At 38.7% G+C, this 13,888-nt stretch overlaps 1 protein-coding gene across 2 annotated transcripts in view; it reads left to right on the top strand.

Moving 5' to 3' along the window:
• LOC140146431 (refilin-A-like) overlaps nt 1–13,888 on the top strand; it is a 32,652-nt gene that overhangs the window by 2,352 nt on the left and 16,412 nt on the right. The window contains exon 1 of one of the 2 annotated variants that reach the window (XM_072168277.1): nt 7,517–7,689. The exons of the other annotated variant lie outside the window; for it this stretch is intronic. Coding sequence (XP_072024378.1) covers nt 7,570–7,689 — 120 coding nt within the window. The 5' untranslated portion in view covers nt 7,517–7,569. Of the gene's footprint in view, nt 1–7,516; nt 7,690–13,888 lie in introns of those variants that run through there. 2 annotated transcript variants of the gene reach the window in all.

Here is a 13,888-nt window from a genome sequence, read left to right on the forward strand (position 1 = left end):
AGGCCCTAACTCGAGTCACCGGGGAAATGTCCAAACATTTCAGTAATTTTGAAAACTTTCGAGAGTGTTTTTAGCAACTTGAGGCAATTTTGAAAAAAAAAAAAATTTAAGCAACTTTGTGAAACTTTGAGCAACTTTATGAAATATTTTTGAGAAAATGTTAAGCAACTTTGTGAAACTTTTGAGTAACTTCACAACGCGATTTTAAGAATGAGTAACTTGACGCGATTTTGAGAATGAGTAACTTGACGCGATTTTGAGAAAGTTTTAAGCAAGTTTTTGGAACTTTGAGTAACTTGACAACCTTGGGCAGTTTCCTGTGACATGGGGCCTACTTTCAAGTTGCTACAAAGGCTCTATAATTTCATAATATATGAAATAAGAAGCCAATGCAAAACAAGAACACTCAGTGAATCATGAGTGTTATCTATGAGGACCTGAAATCTATGGTCAAGGTTTATTGCAACAAAATGTATATTTATATAGATATGGAGATTTAATTAGGTTTAAAGCAAGGGTTTCCTTTGTAATTGTTATTACAGATTTGATAAAAGGAAGTTCATTTAAAAGCGAATCAATATCACGTATGGATCTATCTCTATATGATATATGCATGGTATATGAACTTTAGCTTTTTATCCTCCAACCATGCCAACTTTCCAAATGTTGCAGTTTCCTGGCCCTACAGGGTGTCCCATGTTATATCAGAGACGATGGTTAAGGACCGTTCACAAACACTTGTTAGGAGGGGGCCTGATGCAAAAAGGGGGGCTTAAAATATTAGACCCTCCTAAGGGGCCTTGAATAAAATGACCACAAATTTTCCTGGGAAAATTGATTTTATATGCTTTTCTATGGGGTTGACCCATAATTTTCATGACAAAAAAGGGGGGGGGGCTGATATTTTTGAGATCTCGAAAGGGGGGGCCGAAAAATTTTCGCGATGAATTTTTTTTGCATCAGCCCTCCTAAACAAATCATTATGCAGGCTATTTATATTCAGATTTATAGTCCGAAACCTGGGTTTAACATACCCACCAATTATTGCAATTACAAAATATATTTCATATGCATCCATCTCGCAAAAGCTCACCCAAAAACATATCAAACGTTTAGTAAATTCCAAGACAGTGCCTAATTTGCATTAATCCAAATTGGCAGGTTATGCCTATCGCTATATGGCTTATTATGCAGGGGTGGAATTTCAAAGTTAATCAAAACTGGTTAAAATAAAAACCGATACCAATGTATTCCTCTTTCTTCAGTAATCGTAGGCCTATCCTCTGTAATTGTTATCACAGATAAAGAAGTTCATTTTGCGAATCAATATTACGCATCGCATCACTATATGACAAAGGTCGAATTTCCAATGGCACAGTTCATTAGCGCAAAATTTGGCCTCAAGTATACCCAATACCTTCAAAGGTCATAATTGTATGAATGGAAAACATATTGGGGTTATAGAACTGCGACTTGACAGATGAGCATATCAGACCAAGGATGGGTTGGTGGGTCTATGAACTGTATCTTCTATTTTCCAACTTTCCACATGCTGTGGTTTCCTGGTCCTACAGGGTGTCCCAAATATAAAAGCAGATACAATGTAGTTGCTGTTATAATTTGTTTACGATTGAACTTTGTTTTTGCTGTGCATTCAGTATACTCACTATGGACCACAATAGCCTCATCCCAATGGCATAGTTCACTAACCTCTATTAAACAATCATAGTGCAAAATTTGACCTCAAGTTACAGATTATGAGTTTTTGTACCCAAATTTTCAAAGGTCATTCAATGAATGTACAAATGTATTGGGGTTAAAGAACTTTGTCCTGCAGATGAGCATGTTGTGGATCCTAGTGACTGCATTATGCTGCTACAGCTGCTGCTGCTGTTCAAGTTGCTGCTGCTGTTGTGTTATATGGTTCTAACCAAAGTCCGTCTATAATATAGTTTAGGCATCCCATATGACCAGAACAAATGTAGGAGCTATTCTTTGACCTATAATGTCACCAACGTTACGATACCCGACCCTCAATTGAACCATCGTGATTGTATATTGACCAATGGTACGAAAGGTCCCCGGTTCGATCCCCGCCGGTGGAGGGAAAATTCGTATTCAATTATACCAACTCTCTGCGGATTCAGGTGATGACAAAGATCTCGCAGCCAGTAACGCGAGACCGTGACTGTTGGTAGACCCTTTACATCATAAAGAGAGCAGTGTTTTTAAAACTCTGAATGTCGATGATTTGTAAATAGTTAACATCGAACAAACTATTTCATTCATCTATCAACATTTTAGAATTAAAAACATATTGTTACCCGGGGGGCACTGGTCATTGATAAGGGGGTATCATGCGTGACCAATTTACGAGGTCTGAAAATGCACCCCTAAACAAGTATGTCAAGTGCAATTTTATACCCTAAATAAGTATTGACATTACCTTTGATAAATTCTGTGATATTTTTGATGTAGGCCTATTCATGAGTTTTATGTCAAATGTATAAACTGTGAATTGCATTATGTACTGGAAAGAATGAACTTCTTTACATTGTCAATGTTAATATAAATTATAATTATCTTTAAGAGCGTGGGCTGAATTCACGTAGCCCGATTTATTTCAAAAGTGCAAAACATTCGTCAGGCGTAAGAACGGGGAAATCGGGGTCCCCAAGTATAGCTCACACCTTAAAGGTAGGCCTAGGGATGATCCCTTTAAAATCATACGTGCCTACATATTTTCTAACAAAATTTTGCATACAATTCGAAACCATTGTGTTTTCCAAAGGTTATTTTACCACTATATAGGCCTAATATTGTTTCAACTTATTATGCTCATAGTCCAACATAAAAAGGACACAAAGTCAGTATATAGGCATTCATTGTCATGATGATGTCCCTGTGATGACGTAATGTCTTCCCATGTATGATTTTGATATATGAAGAGCTTTGTTGCAAAACCCCTTACATCCACTTGCCCAATTTTGAGAACACATCAAAAACTCATCAAGAAAATCATTGATAAATAAAGGGGGATTTCAACAAAAGCCGTTTTTGGCAGAATGCTCATCCTACCCAAGCATATATCAGTGATTTTTTTTTTGATGATTTTTTTAAGTGTTCTCAAAATTGGGCAAATGGATGTAAAAAAGCTCTTCATATAGGCCTAACATTGTACTTTCGTTCCGAATTACTACTACAGTCATGGACCGGGTAGGACCTATAGGCCAAGGACAATATGACTAATTAAAGTTACATATCTTTCTTTCGGCATGACAATAGCATGTAATTTCCGTCTCTGAACCGAAATCAATTGAGAATGTTGCCTGAAACATGCATGGATGGATCACTGGAGAGTAAAATAGCTCCCATGTGATACGCACAAACATATTTAGGGTGCATCTGCGCCCGGGCATGCCGAGCCATGGGCACTTCAGTTACGTCACTCGCTGGATTCGAACTCGTGACTTTGGAACAAATAAAGCATTCAGTCCAATCCCCCGTTTCAAATAGCTCCACTGTAAGATACTGTATGATCTGCTAAAGTAATTTAAATCATTTCATGACAGTATGACCCATAGGGCCTAATTTAAAATCTACGCCAGTTTTAAGACAATATCTTGCCCTGTACGGTATGAGTGTATGAGGTACTGACCTTTCACATGTCATTTGCAGATGATACTAGTAATTATTTTTCGATATGAATTTCATATAAAATGGGATATGTTATGTATTTTGAGGTAATCCGCACATGATATCAATAATTCGATGCAGTTTCTGAAAGAAGAAATACTTTTCACTGCAAAAATATAACACGCACGCAAAAGATGGTTTCATCATGCGCAAACTGTAGGCTACTGTGTTTGCTTGTTTAACTTGTTTATAGTGAACAGTCGCTCTGCGCGTGCTGACACACGCTAGGGCCTTGATGGGACGGTGGACCATTCAAGTAAAGTGCTCAAGCCATGCAGGCTAAAAATCTAAGCATGCTGGTCTATAATAAATTAAAGAGTAACCTCATTTTGAACGTCTTCAGCACCAATATTGAGATTTCTTTCTGTAATGGCAAAAAACTTGGCATATGATTTTCATCGCAACTATAAAGCCAGACAAAATTAACCTTGATAATATTATATTGACGCAAATTGCAAATGGTGCATAGAGGGTATATAAACAATAACATAATAAATTAACAACGTTTTTCCTGTAAGCTGTTACACGGTAGTGGGTTCAATCTTGAATCTGTGCCATAGGTGGAAGTAGGCCTATAGTATAGCTGATAGTAGTGCTAATATTAATAAGGCATTTTGCAAGGAATTCTGCTCAGCTAGCTCTTCTATAGGAAAGGGAGGGGGGGGGCACACTCAACATTAAAGTTTGCATTATGTTCAGTCCTTAAGACACCCTCTTTTTATCCACCCCAGGGACCCTTATTTTGGGTATCTTTCACTCCAATGGCAATAGGTCCTTTCTATAAAATCTTCATGCAAAGACCCCCTTTGCATCAATAGCACCATTTTTCTCAATTCTCCCCGAAACAGATTATTTTCCCCTGAAAGACCCAGTTGCTGTCCGGGTTGCTGTGCGCGCACCCCCGATGCCGATACCGTGCGATAGACCTAAACTGTCTGGACTCGTGGACCGTGCAAAGGGACAGCCAAACCTATAGGACGAAATGGTCAAATTAGATGACTGACTTTTCATATTATACACCTATCCGACTTCGCCATTACTGCGGTGTCCCCGATGTAAAACTGCGGTGTCCCGAGGTCGGGGGTTCTATCCATTATTTATTGTGTGCTATACAAAATTGTACCCGGGAATTGTACACAACAGTGATATTCAATACACAATCATGAGTATTGAATTACGAATTAAATCTCCCGCTCTGGTACATCTGTGTTGCCGTCAATAGAGGGCCAAATACAGTAAACGCTTCTCGGATTGGTGTATACTCTGCAATCTTTATAAAAAAAGGTTGGATGCATGCATGAGATAGTGAAATTATCAACAAAATTAATTCATAGGGAAAATATGAAACATCTTTTGATGTTGGCATGTTAGTCAGTCCGGGGTGACAGTGCTAAAAAAAGCCACCCGGGTCGCGTGTTATTTTTTGCAACCATATTGGGCTGCAATAAAACCTAACCCTATACCTCTTTAATTAGAAGAATTTCAAAAATCAAAATGTGATCCCTACTTTTAGGACTAGGCCTATATATTTTATGGGTCATGCAACATTGGTGTGAACGCCAGATAAAGGATCCTTGCCAGACAGTGGTGCTCCAACTTGTGATATGCCTCATTTATTTTGAAAAATTATCTTCCGAATCTAGCGCTAATTTGCGACACTTGTTAATTGAACAGTGTTGAACTCGAAATTGATTAAATTTCATTTCGGACATAAAACTTATCGACACAATTTATGAACACTTTCACTGGCAAATGACAAATACAGGGTGGGGGACAGGGGAGTAACGGGTCCACCGGGCCATGGGAGAGGGGGGGGGGGGATAATTTGCAAATCCTTCCGTAAATGACTTTTCCGTGACAAATCTGATATTTCAACGCTAAAATAAGTCGATATTTGAACATTAACTGTGGTCTAAAACCTGGCCAATTAAAGGTATGATACACATTAAAACTTTTGGTTAATTTTGTCAGTATTTCAAGTCAAAGGAACTTCCGCTCCCTTCCCCTACGGTCAGTATGCCTATGAATGTTTACCGTAAATTTAAAAATGTATTAAATATACTCAACCAGCCGGGTAGTGCATGGCATGCCCTGACGCAGGTCAGACAGTTGTAACACCGCCACCACTCTGTACTGTGTAATGGTGTTTCAACAAATTCGGCGTTTGTCGATTGTGGATGCTACCAGAGAAGATGAGAAAGATCTTCTCTGCTACTCACCGACTCAGTGCCATGTCACCAATAATTCCCGGCAATAATTAAAATATACTACAGGCCTAAATGAAAATAAAATAGATTCGGACCCAGTATTCCTCACAAAGAAAATGATTACATTTAATAATGGTTATCAATCGGCACATTTTGGAGAATTATAGGCATAGGATTATTAGTGTGTGACCCAACCTTTGGCACAAGCTCCGGGGGTGGGGGATTCCTGAAAGGTGTACGGGATCGGAAGCACCATTTGGACAAATTTGGGCGCTTTTTGTAAAAAAGTGGTATACTAATGTGGTGTAAAAACAGAAAAAAGGTAGGTATATATATTATATAGAGAAAGTTAACCCCTCCCCGGGCCCAAGCTCGGTCAATTTTACCGCAATTTAGCGTTCGGTGATTTTTTCCCTGCAAAATGACACATTTTATATCAAAATTGATTCAAAAGGGCCATTATTATACAACGGGGCCCCAATAATGAGAGCCACATACACGTCCAAAGTCTATTTTTTTCGAAAAATTAAAAAAAAAATCTGAAAATTCTAGAAATTGAGGCGAGTGGGGACGAGCCGACGAGAACTGTTAAAGCATTCATTTTTTTCGGCCTGAGCCCTAATCGTCATAAATAGGCTAAAGCATATCAAGTTTCACTGAAATGTCAAGTTTGACATTATGTTTATAAAAGAATAGATTGGTATGTCAAGTTCGTGATAAGGTAAGCGTTTTGCCTTCACCCTTGAGCAGTTCTTGTCAAAAAGAACCTTACGCCATGCCAACCCACGCCAAGTTAGTCAGATATCCCTGTATGCAATGCGGCACACGGTCATATTAAGGTGTCACATGGCCTGGTGTTTTAGTGTCGGGGTTAGTGTACTGTACATTGAAGCTATGTGCGAGAGATAATAATTTCAAATTTTCTATAATTTAGACATGCAAGGGCAGTCCCCCCCCCAAAAAAAAAAATCACCAAAGGCCAAAAGGTCCACTTTACGAGCGAGAAGGTTTTTTTTTAATGTTTTTGGGCCGGTCCAAAAAGGTCAACTGTATATCGAATAACATAACATAGGCCTATAATAGCTTGCGTATAGATCTTGTCATCATATCGAGGGGGGGGGGGTGTCTTCGAAAAAAATGTATATGGTGATTTGCCACCCCGGTTTGCCACGCAGACTTTTGGATGCTCACTTTCTAGGCCTATACTTTTGCTGTTGCATCATCAGCTAGCTGTACCAACTTTTCACAAAAAGCACCCAAATTTGTCCGAATTGGGTGCTGCACTTTTGTTCAGATGCCCCATGATTTTGTGCATTGATATTGGTCTTCACTGAAAACCTATGGCCTACCTATATACAAAATCGCTGAAAGAGTCGCCCCGCATTGTATGACGGGATAGTGTACGAAAGGACTTGTATACAAGATGCAAGTAGGAATAAAATAGTTCTATTTCCCGGGTTCTATTTGGGTGATCACATCAGTCTGACCGACAGCTTTTTGAAATATGTCTTGGTTGATCAAGAAAAAACTTTCATTCACACAGATGATGACCATTTGAATTTGAATTTCGACAAAAGTTGCATATAGGCCCTTGTGGATATAGGCCTATTCAATACTATTATTTTGTATTTGACTTTTACGGACTTGGCACAGAGTGTAGGCCTACATGATTGCACTGCTCATCTCTAAGAAGAATTCATACAACAATAAGGAGACAATGGTCATGATGGTTAAAGACAGCAAGTTCTATGCTGATGATGACATTGACATTGAAGATAATATGCTGGTATGTCAACGCTATTTTGTTCGGCATTGTCGGGGGGGGGTATTAGCAGTATATAGCGGCGTCATGAGTTTTTTCGGGGGAAGGGGGCAAGGGCAAAGTGAATTTCAGAGGGGGGGTAAAATCATCAAATTTTGCGCAAAATTGCTGCAAAACTGATGATTTTCGTGATTTTGGGTTTTACTGGGGATAACTGATGGGGCAAAAGTTCTGACTTGGGGGGATTTTCGCAGCCACTGGGTATGTACGACTTACCATATTATACGGGAATATGATTCAGGGTATCATTTTTACTGCAAACTATGACCTCTTTTAGATAAATATTGGTCTACAATTGCAAGGGTCATTTTTAGGGACCGCTCATTATTTACAGGGGAGGGGGGCCGGGAAAAATGTAGGGGGGCTATGTGATTTTCACTTTAACAAACAGGGGGGGTTATGTGATTTTATTTTTCCTGATGGGGGGGGGTCAGGTGAAATTCAATATTAAATTATTCACTATGATTATGATTCACTACAATTTTACCTCATATTTGGCTATTTTAGCCACAAAAAGGTCAATTTATTCCTGCACCATATTTTGAGTTTAGCTTCAATATGGCAACATTTTTGTGCGCTTTGGACGCATTTGTGTCATAAACTTATTCTCTCACCAAAAGGTGCTGGATTCACATAATACTTGAAGAAATTTTTCCAACCACCTCATGTCAAAAAGAAATCTATACCACTGTTCATCAGCACATTAGCCATATGGCAGGGTGGCAAGTCAGTCTCCTCCCCTGCTCAGTCGACAGATGTATTGTGACAAAACTTATGATTTGCATCTTTCTTTTGGTCTATTTTAGACCCCAAATTAACCCCATTTTTAGTATCAAAATGCCAAATTACTGCGCGCTTCGCGCGCATTTATCTCAGAAATACCATTCTGTGAGTAGATCTGCGAGACATGCCCTTGAAAATTCTGATGTTTTTATCATCTTGAACTTGAACACGAATTTCAAAAATGAGAGTTATAATTCCATCCATTCTATAATGTAAATCATTAAAATATGAGTGATAGGGCAGCTCCTCTGATGCTTGGAAAGAGCATCAAACTTGTATACGGGATCAAAACACTGGGACTAAATTTAAAATTAACCAAAAGTTGTGAAAGCCCTATATATGCATCATCCTTTGGAATGATTTTAGGGCACATTATTGTCCTCAATGCAATTTGTTCATTTAGCTTTTTTTTTTTTTTTTTTTCGAGCACATTTCTCCAAGTAATGTTCTTTTAGTAGCAGATCAGTGGGATGATTTGGAAATTTTGCCCCCCCCCCCGGCTCGGTGACTCCGGTACATCTCTCTTTGAATTTTAGCATAAATAGCATATTTTCTGGGGACAGCTTGGAAAAAAACTTGGATTACAATTGTGGGGAGAGGGGTGTCTTCTATACGAAGAGCCAGAGGTGGCAATCATGTTGCCATGCCCAGGGGCCATAAAAAGGTGAATCCGGCCATGGTATACCAGCAAAATGTATTTCTCGATGTCGGGGGGGGGGGGGTGCTGGTTACGGGGTTTTTTGGTGACAATAGGGGGGGGGGGTTATGTAATTTTAGATGCTGCTAATAGGGGGGTTGTATTACTTTATGAACTCAATTTTGAAATCCTCCCGGCCCCCCTCCCCTATAAATAATGAACGGTCCCTTATCGACTTATTTTTGGAACCATATTTTCAACTATATATAAGAGCCAGATTAACTTCGACAAAATGTGAAATTGTGTTAAATAATTTGGGAAGTTTGATGAGGGAGTCAGGGGATGGAGAATTCACCTCGTTGCTAGGATGTGTTTCCTCTTAATTTTTCAATTGGTTAGGCCTATTAAAAATTGGTCGGGGGGGTCTTCAAACATTTTTGTACGGTGGTGTGCCACGCTGACTTTCTATACTTTTTGTTGGTTTCGCTACCGTACCCATTAGAAGCTATTAGAGTATAATAATTTTCAACAAAAAGCATCCAGATTTCAGTGCCATAATTTGGGATTTATTTGCCAAAATGAGCCCAATAGGCGCATTAGTCTCCATGCACTGAAACCCACTCATCGATCACCAACATCGCTGAAAAGGTAGGGCCAGTAAGGGCCTATACCCCAAAACCGTGGCCTATCGTATAGAACATAATAGAAAATAATTATAGAAAAAAGGGGTCATCTTGAGAAAAATTAATGTAGTCAAAATTCCATTGATATGACTGATGGAGTCTTGACCTCAGAAACCAGAAATTCTGCTGATGATGATAACGTATAGATTCATAAATTGTTTATAAATTTGATTATGATAAATGATGATAATTTTATAGTTATATAAATAAGCAACAATCACATTTGGATCGCGAAGAATTTTGTTATAAATAATTATACCGTACTACATTGTTTATGAATGCTGATTTGCTGACCGATGTCAACCAGCGGTCATTGCAAATTATGGTTCTTAAAGGAGGATTTCGTGATCCTAGCATCCTCTTTTATGACATTTTTCAGTACATATCCACGAAAAAGCCTATTCCCAAAATGTCAGTTGATTCCGATTTTGCGTTTGCGAGTTATGCATGATTATGTATTACACTGCTCCATAGACAATGCGTTGTAATTTCGTTCTGGTGCACCAGAACGAAATTCAAATTTCACGATATCTTTGCAAAACGAATTAATCTGCAAGAAATATTTTGTACATAAACATTATGTAGCCAGAGGTTTCCAGTGATATAAAAATCTCAATTTTTTTGGACAAAAGTGGGGGGATGAGGCTGTGGATCACGAAATGCCCCTTTAAGCTGTCCTGTATGTGGAACCTTTAAAACATAGTTCTACACAGAACAGAAAGGGTTTTGGAAAGGTTAGAAAGAACCATTTTAGACCTGAAAAGTGTTCTAGAAACCACGGGGTTACTTCTTTCAATTTTCAAAAACCCTGTCTCTAGATGATTCAAGAACCATTATTTTCCACATATGAGAGTGTACATTGTGCAGTGATAATAATTGTGCGCAATCATGTAAGTTATTATTAATTAAATTTTTTTCACAGATCATAACCTTTTTGACCATTTTCGGTCCAATTTCGCCCATAAAAGTCACATTTCCACCTTGCCCGTTAAAAATCCTGGCAACGTCACTGGTGCAGTCGCGTTGAAACACTGAACGATTTTATCGCCTAAAATCGTTCAGTGTTTGTGGCCGAAAAGCGGACCAGTCATGTCAGTGGTGTAATTGACGCTTTGATCCATGTTGACCCATGATTTGAATTTGATCTATGTTTAGCTTTATATAATATTTATCAGTTTTGACAAAGTTTCAAAATAATATAAAATAATAAATAATAGGCCCTTATAAACTTTTCTGGGCTTTATTACCACTTTGACGTCATCGCGTTATAAATGGATAACATACTGCCTACACATCCTATAGGCCTACATCACATCACAGACCCTCCATAGTGGGTCTGTACTCCGAAAACGGAGTTATTTTTAGCCCATTCATGAAAATAAAATCACATCTTTTTGTAATCATAATTGAGCAGTATCAAAATTTAGTAGCAAATTACCCGGACTGAATAGTCCTCCCACCTCGTTATGACGTGATTTACGTTATTTTTAGCTCGAGTTCAAGTTCAATTTGCCGGGGGCTAATTGGTCTCCCATACAGGCGACGACGTAACTACATTATACGTCATTTGGGGATATCGGCACCGTCGAGGAACCAGCATAAACAGCATGCATTTGAGTTCCTCAGGGTCAAACTTGTTATAACTGTGACCTCACGTGAACCCTGTCCTAATTTTAGGTTGCCAAAATGTATGTGAATTATAAAGTTTGTCCTGTTCGTCGCAATAAATAAGGCCTTTGATGGTATTGATCATTTACGATTTCCGTGTAGAAATCCCGTAGAAATGTTTAATTTTACTACAAAGTTTACAACATGTAGGCCCTATTCCGGGTGGCCTATATTAATTTACTAGATCTCAACTGAACCCCAAGTTTGACCGCTTACCCAGCAAACACAAAAATGTTCTTAAAACGTTATAACGTGTTATAAACATGTTTTGGTTGTATTAAAAAGTTTTGTTTGCTGGGTAGTTTGACCCATTGATTGTGATCTGACCGAAAGGCCATTAGGCCTACTTGTACCAGAATTTTGTCTGGTTATAAATATGGAGGTGAAAAGGAGCGTTTCGCTTGAGTAGGCCTACGACAGCACACGAGGGAAATATGTCTCCTAAAAATATAGGCCTATATATTTTTAGGCCTAATACAATGTACTGGTCACTCACTACTTGCCTTGCTACGCACCGCGTCCAAGAAAAACGTCTAAAACTAAAAGGGTATGTTTTTCACCACACAGCGTCGTCGACGTCTTTTTGAAAAAGGGGTACTTTTTCATGAGGCATCGCCATTTAGGGGTCCCTTTTCAGCCAAATCCTAGAGGTTTAGGGTTACTTTACCGGGACAAATCCGGGCAAAATGCAAGAAAATCAACAATTTTATTAATGCTAAAATGGGCGTAAGTAAGGATAAAAAAAGGTTGACATCGCAAATTTGCTTTTGTCTCGGTATTTCGAGCCGGGGAGGGCAACTGGGAACTATCATGGGAGGGGGACTCCCCCTTTCCCTCGGCTGTTACGCATGTGGACGGCCCCGCAATTTGAAAGAACGGCCGCTGCCCCTCATTTGCTGTCAGTCGAGTCTAATGACTCATACTACCTTCTGGCATGGCCCGTTGCAAACACAGCCTATACCAGCATGACCAAGTTTACGGAACGCTATAAGTGCCATTCATTACTAGGACGAGATATCTTGTCAAGTCGACATCTATTTTATCATCTTATCTTTATATAATAGACTATCCCACTACTTCGAAATTACCTAACCGTACCATGGCGACATAATTATTTCACCATGTCGACAAGATATGGATATGGACGCTTATTATCAGGATGGCACTTATAACGTTCCGTAAGTTCATTCATGACAAACAGGAAATTCTCTGCTTTCAACCAGTCGTTGCTGAAATTCTATGCAGCATTGAGTCATTGCCAAGCACAAGTTTGAATGTTTATGAACATGTCAAAACGATATATAGAACAACATAATTATATATAACTTGGATGACTCATATTATGACAACTAACGCGGGGCTACAATCTGTCATTTTGAAATCTGGATTCGACTATGACAGATGAGATGGTCAAACTATATTGTGCAAGTATTTAATACTAAGTCAAAAATCTTGAAAAGTGACATTGGATATTTAGGCCTATACTCCTAAGTAGGATTACATCATGACCCCCTACAGAAAGAAGTTACGAGAGACCGCCGATGCTATAGGGGAGGGAGGGAGTAGGAATCAAACCAATTGCCTTTTTGGTGAATATTTCAATAGGCCTATAAGAATTTTTTTGCGCGTTTCTCGCACATTTCCTTAGTTGTTTCCAAATCTGTGTCCAGCCGGCCTAGACTATACATCATCTCGGGTTGAAATTAGATGCTTTGGGGATCATAGAAGTTATAAGAATATTTTTGGAAAGGAAGTGTTGTAAGGAATTCCACTATATCCTCGAAATTTGGCAAAATTACTCATTTTCCAAGGTCCAAACAACGTTATTTTCTGCACAAAATGCTCGGTCCAAAATATGCTTACATTTACAAATAATAAAAATTACATTATTTATTTTGTGTAATGCCGGCGTGTAATTATATCATCAGATAGTGGATTCTACTGATGAAGATTTCGCTGTCAGTCCCGAGCCGAAGATGCATGGTATAGGCCGCCTAGTCTTCATGAACACATGTCTTTGGAATCAGTGCATGAAAAATTGGGATCTAAATTTGAACATAGACTGTAGTTATAGATGCATGCTTAAGCTGATATATTTTTAGTGCTATATAATTCCATGCAATAACAAATACCAAAAATACCCACAAAACTATCACCAACTCAGCCTGCATCTTAACAAGTTAAGGACTCTTTGTCTCCAAAACAACCTTAGGCAACACCAACATAGCATGGATTCCCCATCAAAAATATCATCAAAACTCACTCACAAAGTATGGCCACCAACTGAGGTTAAATATGACGTAGGTTAGGACAGAAACTAGCTGTGATATGACCAGGTTATTTATTATGATATTCCAAAATTGGTATAATAATCATATCGCAACATGGTGTC

This window comes from Amphiura filiformis, chromosome 2 (assembly GCF_039555335.1).
Source record: "Amphiura filiformis chromosome 2, Afil_fr2py, whole genome shotgun sequence".
In the NCBI taxonomy this organism is placed as follows: Eukaryota; Metazoa; Echinodermata; class Ophiuroidea; order Amphilepidida; family Amphiuridae; genus Amphiura; species Amphiura filiformis.